The 14,887-nt window shown below is 34.9% G+C and overlaps 1 protein-coding gene and 1 long non-coding RNA gene across 4 annotated transcripts in view; both read right to left on the reverse strand.

The window, feature by feature from the left end:
- Positions 1-1,657: 1,657 nt before the first annotated feature.
- LOC124433824 lies at positions 1,658-2,451 on the reverse strand. 2 transcript variants are annotated; one of them, XR_006944622.1, is made up of 3 exons: positions 2,109-2,451; positions 1,747-1,805; positions 1,658-1,708 (listed from the first exon to the last, which is right to left on the reverse strand). It is a non-coding gene; the product is annotated as an uncharacterized LOC124433824 (long non-coding RNA). The 2 variants fall into 2 exon arrangements; XR_006944621.1 differs by lacking the exon at positions 1,658-1,708 and having other exon boundaries at positions 1,740-1,805.
- A 373-nt stretch (positions 2,452-2,824) lies between these two features.
- The window catches only part of LOC124433822 (neurofibromin-like), a 32,119-nt gene continuing 20,056 nt past the window's right edge, over positions 2,825-14,887 (reverse strand). For both annotated transcript variants that reach the window (XM_046983619.1, XM_046983618.1), the window contains exons 43-69: positions 14,503-14,641; positions 14,049-14,186; positions 13,841-13,951; positions 13,719-13,766; positions 13,460-13,561; positions 13,249-13,386; positions 12,691-12,753; positions 12,507-12,624; positions 12,343-12,428; positions 11,679-11,776; positions 11,174-11,264; positions 10,888-10,977; positions 10,695-10,814; positions 10,476-10,593; positions 9,587-9,727; positions 9,425-9,493; positions 9,208-9,353; positions 8,815-8,876; positions 8,630-8,744; positions 8,142-8,496; positions 7,414-7,507; positions 7,282-7,328; positions 6,683-6,966; positions 6,399-6,499; positions 6,155-6,297; positions 6,039-6,091; positions 2,825-4,032 (exon numbers count right to left, since the gene is read on the reverse strand). In XM_046983619.1, coding sequence (XP_046839575.1) covers positions 3,652-4,032; positions 6,039-6,091; positions 6,155-6,297; positions 6,399-6,499; positions 6,683-6,966; positions 7,282-7,328; positions 7,414-7,507; positions 8,142-8,496; positions 8,630-8,744; positions 8,815-8,876; positions 9,208-9,353; positions 9,425-9,493; positions 9,587-9,727; positions 10,476-10,593; positions 10,695-10,814; positions 10,888-10,977; positions 11,174-11,264; positions 11,679-11,776; positions 12,343-12,428; positions 12,507-12,624; positions 12,691-12,753; positions 13,249-13,386; positions 13,460-13,561; positions 13,719-13,766; positions 13,841-13,951; positions 14,049-14,186; positions 14,503-14,641 — 3,451 coding nt within the window. In that variant the 3' untranslated portion in view covers positions 2,825-3,651. The remainder of the gene's footprint in view (positions 4,033-6,038; positions 6,092-6,154; positions 6,298-6,398; positions 6,500-6,682; positions 6,967-7,281; positions 7,329-7,413; positions 7,508-8,141; positions 8,497-8,629; positions 8,745-8,814; positions 8,877-9,207; positions 9,354-9,424; positions 9,494-9,586; positions 9,728-10,475; positions 10,594-10,694; positions 10,815-10,887; positions 10,978-11,173; positions 11,265-11,678; positions 11,777-12,342; positions 12,429-12,506; positions 12,625-12,690; positions 12,754-13,248; positions 13,387-13,459; positions 13,562-13,718; positions 13,767-13,840; positions 13,952-14,048; positions 14,187-14,502; positions 14,642-14,887) is intronic.

Raw genomic sequence — 14,887 nt, forward strand, 5'->3', positions numbered from 1 at the left:
CGCGTGAAAATGCAAAGACTATATTCTTTGGCTTGAACATGTGTGAAAATACAAAGACAATAGTCTTTTGCATGAAAATGTGTGAAAATGCAAAGACTATAGTCTTTGGCATGAAAATGTGTGAAAATGCAAAGACTATAATCTTTGACATGAACATGTGCGAAAATACAAAGACTATAGTCTTTGGCATGAAAATGTGTGAAAATTCATGTAATCGATTACACGATTACAACGTAATTGATTACAGGATTACAAGGTAATTAGTAAGAAGTTTCCGATGTTATCAATTTCACGATTATAATGTAATTGATTGCACGATTACAATGTAATCGATTTTAGGATCACACAAGTAAGTCATTCTGATCACTTAATAGTCTTCAACTTAAAGGTTGACATAAAGATAGACAGTAGAGTAGACGCAAAGGTAGACATTAAGTTAGAGACAAGGGTAGACACATAGAAGTAGACATGAAGGTAGACATTAAGGCATATAGAAGTAGACATGAAGGTAGACATTAAGGCACATAGAAATAGACATGAAGGTAGGCATGAACGATATTTCAAAATGAAAACATGAACTTTTGTCAATATGACCACAAACTTGTTTCATGCATTTAAATAATTACTGACCCAACCAGAATTTGAACGTAGCACACTACGTTTGTGGACTGCGTGTTTGAACACTTGGCTATAGTTCATGCACCCGAATCCAAAAGACTATCTAAAGTTCATAGACTATTTAACGCCCAGTTTACTTTTCAGATTGGAGACTTAACCAATTCTGAAATTCCAGCGTTGTAATAGCTGGATATTTCACCCAGAATATTTTTCAGGACAAGCTACTCACAAGTTTTGGCTATTAACACACTTGTTGGATCGAAAGTGCATACAAAATAACTCAGGTACAAACCTCAAATTGACCACTGATGTTTACTCCAGCTCAGCTGACACGAAAGATCCAGCAAACTTCAACAGCAGTTGAAACAGTTACAACTTCAGACGCTTCAAATTCAGCAATAACTATAACAGCAGTTGCAGCAACAACTGCAAGATTTTTCAAGTAGCAAGTAAAGTTCAAAGTCTCTTGAGCAGCATATACAGGCCATGGAATACGGAAGATGATTTCAAGCAAAATATCTCTTCTAGCTCAGTGTTGCAAAATTTCATGAATAAATGTTAGTAAATTTGTCAAATATTTGTCTGGCAATAATATTCTCTGCAAAATTTTTAAAAAAGAAGGCACTTGAAACAGTCATTATTTAATAAAAGACGACATGAACTACATTGAGAAGTCGTTGTTTTCTTTAAAGACGAAATGAACGACATTTGGAAAAAGTCTCTATTTTTTGAAAGTCGACATGAACGACATTTGAAAAGTCGTTAGTTTCTAAAAGACGACATGAACGGAATTTTGAAAAAGTAGCTATTTTTAAAGACGACATGAACAACATTTAGAAAAAGTCGTTGTTTTCTTTAAAGACGACATGAACAACGTTTGAAAAGTCGTTATTTTCTAAAAGACGACATGAATGACATTTGAAATGTATGTCTACCTTTATGTCTACATTTATGTCTACCTTTATGTCTGCCTTTATGTCTACCTTGTGTCTACCTTTATGTCTACCTTTATGTCTGCCTTTATGTCTTCCTTTGTGTCTACCTTTATGTCTACCTTTATGTCTGCCTTTATGTCTACCTTTATGTCTACCTTTTATGTCTACCTTTGTGTGTCTCCTTTATGTCTACTTTATGTCTGCCTTTATGTCTGCCTTTATGTCTTCCTTTGTGTCTACCTTTATGTCTACCTTTATGTCTGTGTTTTATGTCTACCTTTATGTCTTCCTTTGTGTCTACCTTTATGTTTCTTTATGTCTACTTTTGTCTTTATGTCTTCCTTTATGTTTACTTTATGTTTACCTTTATGTTTCCTTTATGTTTATATTTATGTTTACTTTATGTTTATATGTTTACCATCTATGTTTACCTTTATGTTTACTTTGTTTTATGTTTACCTCTATGTTTACCTTTATGTTTACCTTTATGTTTACCTTTATGTTTACCTTTATGTTTACCTCTATGTTTACCTTTATGTTTACCTTTATGTCTACCTTTATGTCTACCTTTATGTCTACTTACTACCTTTATGTATACTTATATGTCTACCTTTTTGGCATTGATGAAATCAAATCTGTTGGTTAATCTTTTCCGAGTAAAGTATTTATACATTCCGTTTTGTTATCAACTGATTCACGCCAAACCCAAGCACGTGATATGTTGAACTCAGGAAACAACATTTAAAGAGCAAAGTGATCCTTGATGTACTTGATGGTAAAGTACAGTAGCAGTATGACAACGTAGTTATCCTTTCTGGTAGAGAACAGACACTTGATGGTCAATTACAGAAAAATAAGTTGACTACGCTTTATGTTAGCTATAGAGTATAACGAAACATTTAGGTTAGTGTTGAAAAAAAAGTTACTTTCACATCAAGAGATGCAATTCAGGCATTGAAATTGAAAAAGGGTGTTTCTTTTTTAATTGAGAGATGCGCCCTTGGCGTTGGAATCGTATTCAACGAAAACACGATGAACTAAACAAAATGACTGTTCATGGTTTAATGGTTTTTTTTATAACTTTTTGATACTCGATTGGTTTTTAACTTTTTCGACAAACCTACGCGTTAATGCTTTTGCAATTTTTCATATTTTTTTCGATATCAATGTATCGAATTTTTCCAATGCCGAAACAGCCTAGATAAATGTAATGTTTTATAGCATATTCAATAATTTAGCAGTTAAAAAGTTCAATGGAACATCGCGCACAATTTAATGTTTTACATAAAAAAATTTTTATTACTTATGTAAAATTACAGCTTACATGAAATAACGCCAAATTCAAAATGATCACTTACATGAATAAACCACGATGATTCCTATGTTAATCAATGTCTCAAGAAAGACGGCACATTTTTTCCTGCCTTTTATTATAAATATGCAGCACGAACGTGTTTTCCGATAGCGAAGGATATAAACTAAAGAATGATTTCCAGCAATTACTTATAAAACCCTAGCGTATTTACAGGTTTGAAAATTTTACAAAAGTACATTAATTTCATAAAGTCAATTCAATTGTATTGTTACATAATTTTAGGGGTACGACTGAATAAATTGTGTTCATTGTCATAAAAACTAGCAATTGCTAACTCATAATAAATTCCTACGTAAAAATTCATATCTAACTCCCCAGGATTTAAATTCGTGACATTGATTAAATTTAGTGCGTTTCGAAGAACGAATGCAATGATTATGATACTATAAGAACACGAGTATCTCGATAAAAAGAAAAATAACTATACTCGCTGTCAGTTCTTCCATTACGTAAATGATCCAATGAACTCCCGGGAGAGTTTAATTAACTTTAGGTGGGGGCGTTAAATAAAAATAAGAGAGGTTTTCATATTAGCTTAATGGCACCTCAGTTTCATCAAATGAAAACAAAACAGGGATTAAATATAAAGTAATTGAGCCAAATCGAGAACCCACGAAGAAACATATTACTATAATGGCAATGAGGTGATGATGATGTGAGGGGTCGATAATTTGAAAGCAGGGGCGTTTATTGCATCATTTACGGCTTAAAATCACTTACACCTCAAACTTCAGAATTGCGATTTGCTGATAAAGCTTTCTTCAATTCCTTCTCAGCAACGCGCTGCGTGAGCGAGCGTTTTCGACGATTTCTATCTTTCTCTTTCCTGTCCTTGTTACTCTTTCGTCTAGAGGACAGACTTCTCTTCATGAGGGATGCCGGTTCAATTCCATCTCTTAACAAAAGATCGTTTGGTATCGACGTCAAAGAAGACGAGAGACAATTATTGCTACGTAATGGCGGTTGATCGAGTTTTTCCGGAAGAGGTTTGGCGAGAGAAAGACAGCTCGCTCTCAAACTGTCATCTAAGACGCCACCACATGTCTCGAGGACTCCTTCAGCAAATCGAACAAATATCTGAGCCCGCGTTTCATATTGCAGCTCCTACATAAGAGCATACGACTAAGCATAAATCGATGATCACTTCATTAACAGTGGCAAAATCTCAAACCAGTCCAAATCGCTCATATTTTATAGTCCCATGTAATTACAAGTGGAAGACTAAACTAAACTATAAGCATGCAGAAGACTAAACTAAACTATAAACATGCAGAAGACTAAACTGAACAATAAGCATACACAAGTCTAAACTGAACAATAAGCATACACAAGACTAAACGTAAGAATAAAGACGTATGAACCAGACAACAAATACGGCTAATCTGAAGTTTACTCGTCACTTGACTCTGAATTTGACTACCCCCTAAGGTTGTCGAAACGTCAGTCGACATCAACACCAATAGTCCTTCTCAGGACTCTACTAGCCTGGACGATCTACATCCACGAATATGTTAATAAACTAAAGTATAAGCATGCAGAAGACTAAACTGAACTATAAGCATACACAAGACTAAACTAAAGTATAAGCATGCACAAGACTAAACTAAACTATGAGCATGCAGAAGACTAAACTAAACTATAAGCATGCACAAGACTAAACTAAACTATAAGCATGCAGAAGACTAAACTAAACTATAAGCATACACAAGACTAAACTAAAGTATAAGCATGCAGAAGACTAAACTAAACTATAAGCATGCACAAGACTAAACTAAAATATAAGCATACACAAGACTAAACTAAAGTATAAGCATGCAGAAGACTAAACTAAACTATAAGCATGCAGAAGACTAAACTAAACTATAAGCATGCAGAAGACTAAACTAAACTATAAGCATGCAGAAGACTAAACTAAACTATAAGCATGCAGAAGACTAAACTGAACTATAAGCATACACAAGACTAAACTAAAGTATAAGCATGCAGAAGACTAAACTGAACTATAAGCATACACAAGACTAAACTAAAGTATAAGCATGCAGAAGACTAAACTAAAGTATAAGCATACACAGACTAAACTAAAGTATAAGCATGCAGACGACTAAACTGAACTATAAGCATACACAAGACTAAACTAAAGTATAAGCATGCAGAAGACTAAACTGAACTATAAGCATACACAAGACTAAACTAAAGTATAAGCATGCAGAAGACTAAACTAAAGTATAAGCATACACAGACTAAACTAAAGTATAAGCATGCAGAAGACTAAACTAAACTATAAGCATGCAGAAGACTAAACTAAACTATAAGCATGCAGAAGACTAAACTAAACTATAAGCATGCAGAAGACTAAACTGAACTATAAGCATACACAAGACTAAACTAAAGTATAAGCATGCAGAAGACTAAACTGAACTATAAGCATACACAAGACTAAACTAAAGTATAAGCATGCAGAAGACTAAACTAAAGTATAAGCATACACAGACTAAACTAAAGTATAAGCATGCAGACGACTAAACTGAACTATAAGCATACACAAGACTAAACTAAAGTATAAGCATGCAGAAGACTAAACTGAACTATAAGCATACACAAGACTAAACTAAAGTATAAGCATGCAGAAGACTAAACTAAAGTATAAGCATACACAGACTAAACTAAAGTATAAGCATGCAGAAGACTAAACTAAACTATAAGCATGCACAAGACCAAACTAAAGTATAAGCATGCAGAAGACTAAACTAAACTATAAGCATACACAAGACTAAACTAAAGATAAGCATGCACAAGACCAAACTAAACTATAAGCATACACAAGACTAAACTAAAGATAAGCATGCAGAAGACTAAACTAAACTATAAGCATGCACAAGACTAAACTAAACTATAAGCATGCAGAAGACTAAACTAAACTGTAAGCATACACAAGACTAAACTAAACTATAAGCATACAGAAGACTAAACTAAACTATAAGCATGCACAAGACTAAACTAAACTATTGCCAAAGTTGCAGACTGGCCACGCCACTGAATGATCTGGTCAGAATTATCTCAATTACATTTTATTCAAGCACACCATATGTTAAAAGAAAATAAAACCTCACCCCTTGATCATAAAATGGTCCAGCAAATTGACTAAAACCATCAAATCCAAAGCCTATAAAATTAAGAAACGTTTCAGTAAAAAAACATAAAATGCATTGCATTACTAAAATTTGACCTTGCAGGAAATTCGATTCCAGTTGCCTCTCGGCAAAATTGAGCGATACTGTTGACTGCATAATTGTCTGGATTGCTTGTAGGCATTCCACGTCTTGACTGTGGCCCAAGACCATTGCAAGCTTGCTACTTATCAAAGTGTAGCTACATAAAATAAATCAATGAAACATTAACACGACACGCATGACAAAAGAGGACACGAAGAAATGAGAAAAAAATTGATAAAACCCACAAATAGAACTTACATAACAGGAAATACTTTAGGAAAAACAAGACTTGCTTCGGCCAACACCTCGAACAAAAACTTCTCAAGAGCATCATCTTTTGTGTGTCGAACCAGAGTCGACTATTGGAGTTCAAAATTAAGGTATTACCAACAAAAAAATGAAAATATATAACTAGGAGACAACGTTTAGAGGTAAGTCATTCTTCATAAAATTGGAGAAAATGTTTCAAGGTAAGTTTATCTTTATGAAACATGCCTTGAAGACAACGTATTAGAGAAATCAATCAAAGCAAATGATCTCACCAATAATGTGAGTAACAAAGCCTGCGTTTGAAAGTCGTTGACAACGCCAGGATCCAAGAGACGATTCTCGACCTCAGCAGGCCATGGAAAAACGGCAGTCTCCGACTCAGAGATCTCAGCTGGGCCAGGAGAGATAGGAGACTCGATAATGATCGTCACTGGGCTAACAGGTATTGAGTTTGGTGGAGTGACCGATGATTGGCTGTCGGGGATGGAATTTGAACGCTTATGAGAACAATGTGGACGAAGTTTAGCTCGGATTTCATCAGATACTATTAACAAAGCTGAAACGATATTTTTTAATCGAATGAATATATATTTCCTCTACAGTATTATAATTAAATTTTTATTTTTCATTCATATTCTTTATTGAGTTACAATAAGCCTCAGCAAAATAGAGATTGAAAGTTACAATAAACCTCAGCAAAATAGAGATTGAAAGTTACAATAAACCTCAGCTAAATAGACATTAAGAGTTGCAATAACCCTCTCGGCTGAAATAAACGAGAGTTCCAGTTGTCTTGAAACTGAGAGTTATAACAAACCTCAGACGAATAAAGATTGAGAGGACAAAGACAATAAATATAGTAGTCTCTTACCAGCAAGATATGGTATTGTTTCTTTATAAACTGCAAACTTCTCTCGTCTACAAAAGCAATGCGGTTTGTGAAAAACTGAGCATACGCATGTACAGTACAGGTGATGAAGTGCACAAAAAATAATTCGCTTACCCATGAATCGTCTTGTGTTTTCCAGCAATATTGAGCATCAAGTTCAAAATACGTATGGCGCGTGTGTTGGTCGACGGACTGCCGTGACGCAAGCCTTTATAAAATTTTTAAATAAATTTAACTTTGAAGCAAATGAATCAACTAGTCTTGATAAGTGTTTGTGCATGTGGGGAGGATGGTTGTGTGGGGGGTGGTGTGGCGTGGCGAATTCTTATATGTATATTATTATCCGTAGAAAAAAACTGGTGTCAAGAGCACTAAAGAATTTAATAAGACAGGAAATACATCCATAACCATTGCTCCCCACAATTATCGAGCCGGCTATCTAACAGATTCATAACGCCACCTTACAAAATGCATTTAAACATCAATTTTCTGTTGTTATATCAAGTGAGTTGGGCTATACCTTGCTACCTTTGCTAAACCGTTATCGTATACGTATTACTTGTTCATGACAGACAAGCTTTGGATAATCAAGTTAACGAAAATATGAAACAGTAAAAGCATTGATCTAGGTTGTTTTTGAAACATGCCATGGTTCTAAAACTGTGTCCAACATTTGTGTTCTAGAGATGATAAAATTATACATTGATCATCCACTCATATTCATTAGTTTATCAAATGATTCCAAAGCTCTGTCTGATGTTTGTTTCCGTCTTAAGTGCAGATGAATAAGGATCAATAACTTATATTTATCTTTTCCAAATCACATGACTCTTAACGTGTACCTTTCAAGAGGTAAGTGACCAAAGCAAAATGAAAATTGTAAGCGAAGTTCACCCCAATAATATGATCAAGCTGTTGGCAATGCCACTCCATGCGGGGATCTTGGCGAAATGTCAAAAGAACTTTGTCAACGCTTTGTCTTTCGAAAATGCCTTGTGATTCCAACGTCAGCAAGGATTGTTCAAGTAGTGCCAGGCCCGCAGGATAGAGACCGCTCTCCGCCAATTGGAGCGTCGCAATTGCAATCCAGAACGAGGCTGTATGAAATTTCGAGTTCTTATTCAGGATAGTGAGCAATTTTGTGAAGCAAATGATTGTGGCTTCGATCAGGTTTAAGTCACTGAAGTCGTTCAGAGCCTAAAACATTCAAAAATATACAATGACGCTTCCCAAATCACATTGAATGAATATTGAATAGAAACACGATTTGTTGACTCTCACAAGTTTGTTTACTCTTTTTGTTTACTCTACAAAAATCGAGTATATTCACCTTGATGAACACTAAGAGGAGTTGTCGTATCTTTGCATCATCGATATCTCTACAAACACAGCCATAAACGACGACGGCTCTCGCCTGAAGCGGTGGGTTATGCTGGAATACGAATCTGGAAAAATCAAACAAAATGTTAAACACTTCCTTTACATGATGTACAGAATGATTTCCACATCGCGTACTCTAAAGTCAGCTTCGTCCAGGTTTCAAGCCATGTACATTGAGGAATATCTTTCATACAAGCCTAGAATATGGCACAATCAATGTGATTACCACAAAACTATTCTCAAAAGAAGTCTTGCAAGAGTCGACTCTTGTTGTGTCACATACAAAACTAATTACACTTTATCTACTTGATCTAACCTTAACAGTCACCTCTATCCTCAAACACCACCTTTTGTAACAATCATTGTCACAACAGATGGATGCTTGTATCAAACTAACAAAAGTTTACTGCATTGCTCATTCTGAACTGCTCAAAATATAGCGCAAAATCGTAACTTATAGTCGTTACTCGCAATTTATTCAGTTGTACTAGCCTCCCCTTAACAAAAATGAAACGAATTCAAACATACCTCGACAACTTCAAGAAGAGAGTTTGCAATCGTTTGAATTGACGTCATATAAATTTTGTCCGAGTCTCGCAAGTTTATCACGTGACGAGTACCCCGATACGAAGACTGAAATGCGCGGACCGGAGCTGACTTCACCTGTGAAATACCTAAAAAAAATAGTACAAATATAGTTTTTGAAAAACTATAACAAGCATGTTCAACGACAAGAAAAACATACCAAATAGCAGATAAAACTTTGGCAGGGAAAATTCCGACATGCGCAAACGTAAGACACGTTTTGTTTCATCTAAACCAAGTATTGCGGAATAGACAAAATTAACTTCATCATAATACTAACAAATGTATGTCTTGTTAAAGGATGAGATCTTATGCCACTTACCCGGAAGTTCAAGTGAAGTACATGTGGAAAGGGACTGGATAACATTGATCAAAATGCCGTGTATGGTCGCACGAAGGAACAGGGGACCCATGCACACCAGACTGATAATAATGTGGAAGAGATCCGGCAAATTATTCGCGACTATACAAAGGTAAAGTTCACTAAAACATGATTCATATCAAAGTACATAAAAGGCTTTCTTCAAATTACGACAGCTAAAAAGATTCTTTACAAATGGAGAAAATTATTGTGATCACAGAAAACAGATGTTTAAAAATTTGCTTCAAAAACAGCCACAAAAAGACAGTCAACTTGTCCTCATTTCAAAACTAAAAATTGTATTGGAGGCTACAATTGAAGATATATAAGTCAATGATCACATTTTATTTTTAACCATATTGTAAATGATCACAGTTGAAGAGAGTATAATGGTTAATGATCACATAATATCTTTGACTATGTTGAGGAGAGTATATTAGTTAATGATCACATAATATCTTTAACTATGTTGAGGAGAGTATATTAGTTAATGATCACATAATATCTTTAACTATGTTGAGGAGAGTAAATTAGTTAATGATCACATAACATCTTTAACTATGTTGAGGAGAGTATATTGGTTAATGATCACATAACATCTTTAACTATGTTGAGGAGAGTATATTAGTTAATGATCACATAACATCTTTAACTATGTTGAGGAGAGTATATTAGTTAATGATCACATAATATCTTTAACTATGTTGAGGAGAGTATATTAGTTAATGATCACATAACATCTTTAACTATGTTGAGGAGAGTATATTAGTTAATGATCACATAATATCTTTAACTATTTTGAGGAAACTAAAATGGTCAACGATCACATTCTATTTCTATTTATACACACCATCGAGGGAATCATTAAAAGACAGCATCAATAAATATCTGCTCAGTATAGCGATATCTTCCCACATTAGATGTTCTTCCAGTCGAGGCGTCGGTGTAATACATGTTTTACGAATCAACTAAAATAAAAAACGAAAACCACGCCTAGTTTTCACGCGAATTCTCTAATCGACAAGTCCAATCTCTATCGTATTTAATTACCCTTTATTAACTCGCTCACCATTAAAACTCTGTTGATAAACTTGCTAGATACGACATGAACGTTCGCCGTTGCCAAAGCAACAGCCGTGTCAGCCATCACCTCCGCTTTTACCGAGCCCAATCCTCCAGTCGTACTTGCCTGGAAAAAATGAATCGCGCATGTAAAAAAATTGCATGATGTACATAGTGGACTAGTGTTTCTCTTTGATTACCTTGATAAAGCTATCCAGAACAGTATCAACGAGTTCAGTGACCTTTCCCATATTTCCCCATATTTTGGCTTGTATCGAAGGGTACATCGCCTGAAAACCGTAAACAATCATCACATATAGTTAACCGTCAAAATTCATCTGTATTTCTTTATTCATATGATTGATACGAGGCTCTTGAAACCCCAAGTACACAACCCTTTTTTCTACCAACTTAATCAAACTCCAGTTTATCTTTTTATAAAGAACAACCATGAAAATATAACACAGATGATTGAGAGCAACCAACCCCTTTTTCTGCAATGGTCAACTCAATCAGATCTTCCAGAATGGCATTCACTTTGGAACGTTTGTCGCCTCTGCTCGGCTCTTTGCAGTAGCTACAAATTAAAATGTAGAGAGGTTGAAAACACGGAGACAATTCAAATAAATTGATCAAAATAAACTCTCCATCAGCAAAACTTCGCTCCTTTTATTGATGTTATTCTGGTACACATCGAAAACCTTCTGCTTTTCAAGTATTTCATGAAATATCTGAAGGGCGCAGATACTCGAAGTGAAAAGAAAAAGCACACTTCGATCATTGAACTAAAATACACGGAACGCTACCTGTAATAGAAAAGCCCAATAAATTCTTGAAGCCAAATTTTACACCCAGACACGCGTTGTGTAGTCAATCAATTTTCAGAATCTCGAAACACTACACACGCGTGTCTGGGTGTAAGATTTGGCTTCAACTATTTGCTGAAGGTAGCGTTCCATATATTTTAGTTAAATGACTTCGACATACGTACCGAGATAAATTTGGAAACCATGGAGCCATGTACTCCAAACATAAATGTTTTAGTTCGTGATTCGACTTCTTGAATCCAGTTATGCACTCTTGAAGGAACTGGTGAGAATTAACAACGTTTAAAATTACATCAGCAAATCGAAAGTCTCTTGGAATTGTCTCGCGTTAACATATCATCGACGACGAGGGAAAGAAATAAGACATAACAAAAATTTCATCTGGTTGCTTAAGATAAACAGCTTTCTAATAAAAACTTTAACAACTATTTCTAAAGTTGAAATACACCATTTTCACTAATTACAAACGGAGACAACAAACCAATGAATGAAATACTTCATTTAAGAAATGAAAGATGTTTCCTGTGTTTGTACAGGCTTATGCAAACCGAGAAAACCTTTGTGAGAACTCGAGAGCAGATCAGTGTAAGCCCGAAGGTCAGATAAATTTAAAGCATGCGTTTTGATTTTTCCATAACAAGTATTCATGATTGATTTGCAAATTCTCTTTGATTGATTTTAATTGACAAAGTTCAGATGGTCCTCCCACATTTCCCACAGGCCAATGCAAACTCAGATATACGCATGCGCATGCATTGTATTGTTGCTATTTTATAAATACAATTGCAGTTAGACAATTTATAGAGCGACATTTCTTTAATTTATTACCTCCAAAGTGAGCTGAGGTTCCTTGCTCGCCAAACTGATGCTTATCCCAACGATAAATATTGTGTTATTAGCAGGAATACACAAACCTTGAAAATGATAGCAAAAAATTGTAACAATCGTCTTCTACATTTAAAAACAATATAAGTACAATAGAAAACACAGACCAGTTCCTTCGAATAATCGTTCCTCTATTTTAAAATGAAACACGGTCGTTAAAGCACAGAGTAAATTGTACGCAGCAAGACGTAGGTTCGGATCTCTTGTTCCCAGATTCAACAACGCCTAAAAAGAAACACGTTCAAATAAATTGCATTACGTACAATCCCAATTGCAGCAGACAAAGCCTACCATATTTAGCAAAGTTCCTGGTACATCTTTGGGAAGAATTTTTTTAGACAAATTGGTTTGGTTCTGCAAAAGGAATGTCGTACATCAATAACAAGGACACATAGACACATAGGAAAACCGTATTCAAAAGATACGGTGTGTGCTAAACCTGCATGTCCCATTTAAAAAAATAGATTACACTTAACCGTTGTCTATTCAGTTATAGATACGCGTATGATGTAATTTGTGATAAGAATCAAACAGGCAAACAATTTTTTTTGTTTTCGTTTTTTTCCTTTTTTGTTCAAATAGGGTCAACCACCTCAACTAGGTCTTTTTCAAGGTTTCAATGGCTCAGTCAGCGATACAATTCAGGCAGATGTTAAAATAATTCCGCCATTTTTTTTTTGTAATTTAAAAACAAGAAATTTTGTGTTTTGTCATTCCGTGTGTCTGTCCTCTTATAGATCACGGCTCTCGACCAATGAAATTGCTTGAATGCTTAACGTTATTATGTAATTACTAGTACTCAATTCTTAAAATTGTGACTTCGACATAAAGATATAGCTCAATACTTACGGGTTGTGACATTAACCATCGCTTCTTCAAATGCGTGACAGCTTGAACAATTTTATCCGACTCATTACTTAAGAATAAAGTGTGTCCAGACGTCTTGAACTTCAGTCCAAACAAATTATCATCTAGCTGCGACGAAATCTAAATCGAACAAATCTTGTCATGTACAGTTATCACTTGGAACGATTGACAAAGGAAAACATAAGTTACGTACATCTTCTATGTCACTGGGAAAGAAAATTTCTTTAATGTGAAAACTATAGCCAAGAACCTTCTGCTTCTCCGTAGTTTCGACTTGAATGCCGTTCGGTCCGACCTTAAACACAGATACCCGTCACAGTTGTCATATAGCAATATAACAATTACGTGACTCGCCATAATTTCGTAAACGAGATTCAAAAATTTCAGTGTCTTCATTTAAAGAGAATGGAGAAGATAAACGCACATAAAGGAAACAAAAAGATATTGCATACCTTAATACGAACAGAAATCCGGGAATGGACCCTGAAGGCGTTAAAAACCTAAAGAAAAACATCAAAAACTTAAAGAGTTCAACACAATGCATCATCACCAAAATAACGACCCAACAACATACAGTGAGGTCTTTCTCCAGCGACGTGGTTGTGCTTGGTAGCTTTAATTCTTCCCATGAAATAAACTCATTGAACTTACTAAGATTATCGATAACTATAACTTGTGATCGATGCTAAAGAAGAAAATCGCAATTCACCAGCTGTACTTAAACTATGCCGTTCGCTTCTTACTTATGAATTATTCATGTCGTGTTGTTTCATTATCATTACCTTCAAATGTGAAAAGTATCTTTCATTGATCTTTATGAATTCTTTCAAAGCGCTGTTCATGTTATACAGATAAACAGCTCGAAGACTATGTTTTATATCATTTGGAAGAACAGAAATGCATTTAGTAAGAGATGTCAGCTACAACAGGAAAAAGTTCAAATTGCAAATTAACAAAACACGTACAAGCATAAATCAAACAAACTATTGACAAACACGTACATAGTTAAAAAAACAATTGCCCAACATAAAATTCGAAACAAAGCCATTTTTTAAAGAAATTACTTATTATTATTTGTAAAGTTTCGTCTTTACACAAGACATCATCAGACAGGTAGGTAAAATGATCAAGTGTGCGTTTATATTTACATATTATAAGTGTAGTTATGAGTGTTAGATCTAACACTCACAACTACACGTTTCGTTGCAGCATACATAAAACAACATACTATTTTACCCAGTTTTGACGAGAGGTAATCTGAGTAGAAGTAGCTGTCTGGGTGAAATCACAAACCAACTCCCAAGGCTGTCCCAATGAAGATTTGAACGTCAAACAAACGTAATATATCAGACGCTCGGCACTGATCACATCACTCCTAAAGAAATAGAAACTGCGATGAAGAGGGAGAAATAAACATGCAAGGAAACATGGAAATGTTGTAACATATACATTTGTCGCGAAAAGGATTTCACGAAAGTCTTTTTTTTCTTGAAACGAGGCTCAAACGTTTCACCATAAATTCCCATCTTATGTGAACACACTCATAAAAATTTTTGCACCCATCTACTAACTATCCTAAGGACATTTCCTTAGCCTATATGATAAAATTGATTCACGTTGA

This window comes from Xenia sp. Carnegie-2017, unplaced genomic scaffold (assembly GCF_021976095.1).
Source record: "Xenia sp. Carnegie-2017 unplaced genomic scaffold, XeniaSp_v1 HiC_scaffold_14, whole genome shotgun sequence".
Taxonomy (NCBI): domain Eukaryota; kingdom Metazoa; phylum Cnidaria; class Anthozoa; order Malacalcyonacea; family Xeniidae; genus Xenia; species Xenia sp. Carnegie-2017.